The 6864-nt window shown below is 41.3% G+C and overlaps 1 protein-coding gene across 1 annotated transcript; it reads left to right on the top strand.

Moving 5' to 3' along the window:
- Nucleotides 1–201: 201 nt before the first annotated feature.
- On the top strand, nt 202–5066 carry LOC306747776 (indian hedgehog B protein-like; the record flags this gene model as incomplete). The annotated part of the gene is made up of 4 exons (XM_079230875.1): nt 202–507; nt 1737–1894; nt 2087–2190; nt 4336–5066. The coding sequence occupies 4 exons, from the start codon at nt 202–204 to the stop codon at nt 5064–5066; spliced, it is 1299 nt and encodes a 432-aa protein (XP_079087001.1).
- Between the last annotated feature and the right edge of the window lie 1798 nt (nt 5067–6864).

Here is a 6864-nt window from a genome sequence, read left to right as displayed (position 1 = left end):
CAATTTGGGTCCATTTTTTTGGAGCTGCTAAAAACTTTTTGGTGTCCTCATGGTGCCTGGAGCTGCCACGGTGAGCTTCTTTTATCCGAGTTTTTCGGACGTGATATTGCGACTCTCACGGACGATGGAGTCGGGAAGTGAGCCAGAGAGGTATTGAAGACACCTCTATCCCCCGGGAGAGTCCTCCCTCCCCCCGGGGCGATGCGGATCTCCTTCCTCCTTCTCACCGCCTCTCTGTGTGCCATGGTCCTCCTCCTCGCACCTGCCTCGGAGGGCTGCGGGCCGGGGAGGGGGTACGGCAAGAGGCGGCTCCCGAAGAAGCTCATCCCGCTTGCTTACAAACAATTTAGCCCCAACGTCGCCGAGAAGACCCTGGGAGCCAGCGGGAGACCCGAGGGCAAAATTACGCGCAACTCCGAACGCTTTAAAGAACTGACACCGAATTACAACACAGATATCATCTTCAAAGATGAGGAGGACACGGGCGCCGACCGGCTCATGACCCAGGTAAGGAGACGAGCGGAATGGGAGGGCATGGATGCAAAATATATTGCACAGATGCGCAAATATGGATCATTGTTCTTTTGACAATGTCCTGTTTGATTCATCCAGAGACTGCAGCAGAACCAACCCGTGTCGTTGAATGAACTGAATAACTTTAGACTAGATGTTCTACCCTGTTGAATCCAATTGTCTCCTGAGTGTTTGCTGTCAGTTAAATGTTTAAACCAAAATGATTGATTTCATTGACTCGACCCTGCATTTCGCCTCTGGATTTTGCTACTGGACATTCTTAGCTGCAGGTTTGACACAAATATGTGAAGAATTGCCTTCACTTCCAAGCTAAGCCTTATTTAGTTTAAGAGTCTGAACCATTGTTAATATGTACAGTGTTCAGGCCTATAACCACTCATTACAGTCCTTTGGTCTCATATCATAGTTTCCCACAAAGGCACCTTTCACCATATGTAATTGTAAAAACTAGAGTAGTGATTACTTTATGTGCAGCGTGCCACATCTCTGCTCTTTTTGGAAATTCTGTGAAATGCAAAACAAATAATAATCTAGATGTAGTTCTTGCAGGGATGGATATTAATATTGACCGCATAGGCAATTCACTGCTTTAAATCAGATTCATTTTGAGAAAATGGATCTCCAGATCTGCTGAGAGGCATCTTAAACTCAAACCTTTTATGCAAGTCACTGAAAAACTGCAAAATCAGCCTAAGCAAGCACACCTCGATAGTTGTGTGTACTTTGACCTGACCAAATTCCCCTGACACAATTGTAGTTATTGTTCACATTTCTTTGTCTGTGTTTTGAGTGTCTGTTTTTTAAGAGGTATACCCTCATCACTTCTGACGGGCATGTCGTTTATTCACTGTCTTGCTCTCCTTCTCTGGGCTGCGCTGTTCCTCTTTCTCCTTAATTCTTCCACCTTCCCTGTCTCCGCCTTAATAAGATGACACTGATGTCTCTGACTATCTGCTCCACCAGACACCCATCCACAAACAAAGGATTCTTGTTTCTCTAAACTTGGGTATCTTTTTGTTGACAACTTGTCTGTAAACAGGCCTCATACTCATCACACCAAACTCTTCCCACAATGTCTTTCTTTTCATCTCTTCACTTGGTCTTTATCCACCTCCAGCTGCTCACTCAGCATTATTACAACAACTTCATTTTGTGTTTATAGTGTTTTTCTCTAACTCCTGCCTTCCTTACCCCTCCCTTAGCGTTGTAAAGACAAGTTAAACTCTCTGGCCATCTCAGTGATGAACATGTGGCCGGGTGTCAAGCTGAGAGTGACGGAGGGCTGGGATGAGGATGGCCATCATTCAGAGGACTCGCTGCACTATGAAGGACGTTCTGTTGATATCACCACCTCAGACAAGTAGGCACGCAATACAGCACATCATGTGGCGTAATAGGACTTAAAGTCAGCTTATAGTTAGTAGAAACAAGTCTAAAAAACAATATTTTAAGTCTATTACATTATATAAATAAATCTATGGATGTCAGTGGAATAATGTGTGTCTTCTGTGCATGTTTAAAGTTAACTATATTTATATAATTTGTTTCATAGGGACAGAAATAAGTATGCCATGTTGGCCCGGCTGGCCGTGGAAGCTGGATTTGACTGGGTCTACTACGAGTCCAAAGCCCACATTCACTGTAGCGTCAAGTCAGGTAAGAGATGGCTATGAGCTACAGTGTGTGTGCAAGTGCATTATCTGCATTTGTGTTTCTATGTGTGTGTTTTTTGCGGCTAGCTGTCATTACCACTAATGAGGTGGATGCCTTTGTTGATGATTCACTAATGGTTTACCTTGATAGTGCCGCTATCATAAGTCTATGTGTGTGTTTGTGTGTATGGCCTATTGGGAGCCAATCAAAGCAGGGAGGTGCACCTGTGCTCTTTGCTGGATTCAGTCCCCCTTCTTGATCACATCGTAAATCATTCTTTGTGTAGAATATTTTGCCCTATGATGTGCAGATTGAGCCATTGTAAGTGGCGGGGCAGTGCAATAGATAATATTTAATTTGCAATGAATAACATATACTGTACTTTATATTGGAATTCACATCTGACTCTCCTTTCTGCATTCCAATGATAAAGCGTTTAATTTTTTTCCAGTTTTATTGCAAATCAGATACAGTCCTTACGCAAACAATACTTGACCACATTCCACCTTAAGCCATTCTAACTTTTGAGACATTTTAGAAACCCATTTACCCATGTCTGGTACCACCAGTTATTTGATGCCAAACTACATTCTAGCAGTCCATTGAGGTTAGTAAGCTATGAGATGATTAACTCTCCCTTTGTTTTGCTGTTGCTTTTCCTTCAGCAGGTTTCTCTCAGATCTCTTATCTAAGTCTTATCACCTCCCGGTCACAGCCCTCCTTTTCTGCAGCCCTCTGGCTTACAGACACACACACCTTGAACAAATATTTGGCTGCCTCCTTAAGACTGCTTTAAGACAACCCTCTTTCTCTCTCTCTCACACACACACACACACACACACACACACACACACACACACACACACACACACACACACACACACACATACATTTATAGTGATGCATTTCTTATTTGAAACTGTCCTAGGAAATATTCTATTCTATTCTTGCTTCTAATTGTTCCCAGTGCAGTTCCACATCTTTTCCAAAATAGCAAAGTTCATTATCAAGAATTAAGCTCATTACGGTGTGCCAATGCTCTTTCCTTGTGTGGAACCATTGAGACTGGGCATGTGACTCAGTTTAAAACACAAACTCTGCTGTAATCCAAATAATATCTAGACCCAGGTCTGAGTCTGTGTACTTTGCCGTTTCTCTGACCCCAGGCCGTGCTCTGACTGTGGTGATACAATCAGCTGGTTATCCATTAGCTTATGCTGACTACCTCTTCTTGCCACCTCGTCTCACTGCGTCTTAAAGGGCCACCTTATTCAGAAATACTCCAACAAGCTCACATGCAGGCCTACATCCTCTGGCATCTTGGACAGTCTAAAAGGCCAACAATATTCTGACAAAACTGAGGCAGATATGCTTTTTGAATAATGTTGTATTGCTTGTGTCACCATGCCAAATTGAGTTTGTCACATTAAGTAGAGAAGCAATCCAGGCATTCATGCCATATCAAAGAGAGGGTTAGGCAGAAACAATAATATTGTATGAAATTAGCAGGAAGAGAGCTTCCTCTTTCACATTTTAAAACACCTTCATTTGAGCCCATCAAGTATTTTACGAAACCTCAGAAAAAAAAGTACTCATTTTGGTAACTATATGGATTTCAAGTCCCATTCACAGGCCTTTGTATTGCAGAATGCTGAGAGGGTTTTTCAAATAAATGACCAATTAACTAATTAGTTTAGAAAATCAAATGGTCATCTGTGGATGGGGTTAGACATCCTAAACTGCTAGTGAAAACAGTTTTCTCTGTGTATGTGAATGAGTTCTAAGAATAAAGAGCGAGGCAGAGGCAGACAGAAAAGACAAAGTTTGAACATGAGTCACATTATATACATAAGTTAACAATCTCCCGCTGATCCACTGAGATAAAGATGTCCTTGAGTCAGTGTCAAAGTCTTGCCTGTTTTATAGATTACTCAGTGACCTAGAACAATCTGCAGACGCAGTTGAAGTCAAAGTGCTCTACTCCTGAGGAGCTCTACTCCTGGGAGAAATTCAAACTGCATTCCTCTCTCTTTACATCTAGACCCCTCATCTTTGCATCACCACCAAAACAAACGCAAATAAAAACTAATGAAAACTTAATTCAAATCACGTAAAATAATCATATTTATCTTCCTTTCATCTCTCCAGAACATTCTGTGGCAGCCAAAACCGGTGGCTGTTTCCCTGGCGATGCTCAGGTTATTCTCAAGGGCGGGGCTACGAAACAGATGCGTGACCTTCACCCTGGCGACCAGGTCTTGGCCTCCTCCACGACAGATGGTCTCGGCCCCCTTATCTACAGCTCGGTCTCATCCTTTCTGGACTACCAGCCCAACGTCACAAAGATCTTCTACAACATTGGCACCAATAGAGGACTTAATATTACTCTCACAGCCGCTCACCTGATCTTTGTCACAGACTGCACTGGTGGGCTGAGTGAGCCAAACTGGAAAGAGACAGCTGAAGATTCACTTTTGAGCTCCAAAAGGCGGGAAGCAGGTCCGAGGACAGTGTTTGCCAGTGAGGTCCGCCCAGGACAGTGTGTACTTACATCACAAGGGAAAGTGATGTCACAGGCATCACTTTCAGTTGTGACCTTTGTAGAAGAACAGGGGAGCACTGGGTTGTATGCCCCATTAACTCAGCATGGGTCCATAGTGGTGAACGGTGTGCTGGCATCCTGCTACGCTGCTGTGGACAATCACCATTTGGCCCACTGGGTCCTGGCCCCACTGAGGTTCTTCTACAGCCTGATGGGACCTTCAGAACCGCAGGCCGACGGCCTGCACTGGTACCCTTGGCTTCTACAGAGGCTGGGGAGAACGCTGTTGGGCGCTGAACACTTCCACTCCTGGGGGAATGAGCAAGGACATCGATAGGAGCCACAGAGACATGTTTCACACTGATAACTTCATATGCATATCTGTATTCAGGAGCACCAAAGTACAGACTGAGGGACCACCAAAGACAATTGATTTTATAGTAAACATTTCTTTTCACCCTACCTGTATTTTCCGTACTTCATCAAACTCTTTTTTTGTAGCACATTGGACAAAGAGAGAAGAGACTGGGAACATTAGTCTGGTGATTTCAATTTCCTTAATTCCAGAAGATTTAGAGGCCTGGAAAGTTAATCAAAGACAGTTATGATAGAATAGAATTTAAAAAACACAAACATAAGTATCTCCCATGTTCAATTTAAGAGGTGAATATCTTTGTAAATATTTGTATGTTCCACTCAGAGCACCTCAGAGATCAAAAACAGGGAATGTGATTCGAAACAATAGCTTTCATAAAAACATAGTCAATGTAGGTAATGAAGACAATCAAGTTTCATCATTCCTTTGTACTGTATTCACTGTAATGTGTGAACATGTGTGCAGTTTGACATCATTCTGGGGCTTTCGGATATAGTTGGAGAAAATATAAACATTTGAGGACACCTTTTGTGACACCTTTTGGGAGCATCAGGTTTTAGAGAAAAACTTAGGGTGAACAAATGAAGGAAACACTTTTTGGAGGAAACAAGAAAAGAGAATAGCATGGAGAAAACTAGTGACTGAATAAGGTGTGATTTAAAACTCTATGTACATAAGTATTTATACAGTTACGGAATGTTAAAAAAAGACAACACATTCACTTTACTGTCAGAGTTATCACTGCAGTAAATCCATTGATGCTTTACTCTTTTAATAGAGCCTGTTTTTTTAGAATGAATTTACTGAATAATATTTAAATGGACAATGAGGGATGAAGTTCTGTGTATTAAATGAATGCAATGTTGCAATTTGCTAGTGTTGCAATATAGATTCACATGTAGGGCTTTGTTGGATAGCTATGGGATGACAGAGAATGATGATGGACACTGTGTATACTAAAGTACTGCTATACGATAGGTGCAAGGGGTTATAATGGCCACACTGGCAATGTGGGTTTCCAAGTAAATCACATGCTTTCAGTAATCTTGATTGTCTCAAGCTGATATGTGGTTCATATATACATCTTCATGGTTTTTTATCAGTTATTTTATTTAAAAGGTGTTTGTTTTGTGACATGTTTTTCCTTGTTTCAGGTTTTCAATTTTCAGGTCAGTAGTATCTAGTTAGGTATACACAACACTCAGGCTGTATTCAACTACTGTATTAAGCAACAGCTATGCATCATATTAAATAACTCTCTTTAATCTCGAATAGTAAGTTACTTGATAGCTCTCCTTTGTATGGTCTTTTTTGTATTCCATCTTTCACTGGCAGGGGTACAACACATTTTCTTTTTAACACTATAGGAAGCAGATGTGATGGGTGATGCATTTGGATAAACATCCATATTGCCCAAAGTATGAAGACTCAAACTTTGCTATCTAGGAACTTCCATGGCATTATTCTGTATGCCTTCTAAAATATGTGTCACGTATGTATATTAAGCTATTGTTGGAGAGACTATTTAAAGATCTATTTTTAGAAAATAATGTAAACTATTATTATTTTTCGGCAACTCTGAGCATAAAATTTGTATTTGAAACATAAAGTTGTTGTTTTTAAACCACAACTGCTCTGTGTTTTATTTGGTTGCAACACATTTAGAAAATATCATTACTACTAATCACTGCAATATTTTTCCTCTGACGTAAAGTCCCTTTTTTAGTTTCACCATGCTTGTTCTGAAAGTGAGGCCTTG

The sequence above is a fragment of the Taurulus bubalis genome (genome assembly GCF_910589615.1).
Source record: "Taurulus bubalis genome assembly, chromosome: 15".
In the NCBI taxonomy this organism is placed as follows: domain Eukaryota; kingdom Metazoa; phylum Chordata; class Actinopteri; order Perciformes; family Cottidae; genus Taurulus; species Taurulus bubalis.
The sequence above is the reverse complement of the archived record's forward strand: the minus strand, read 5'-3'. Positions and strand labels throughout refer to the sequence as shown.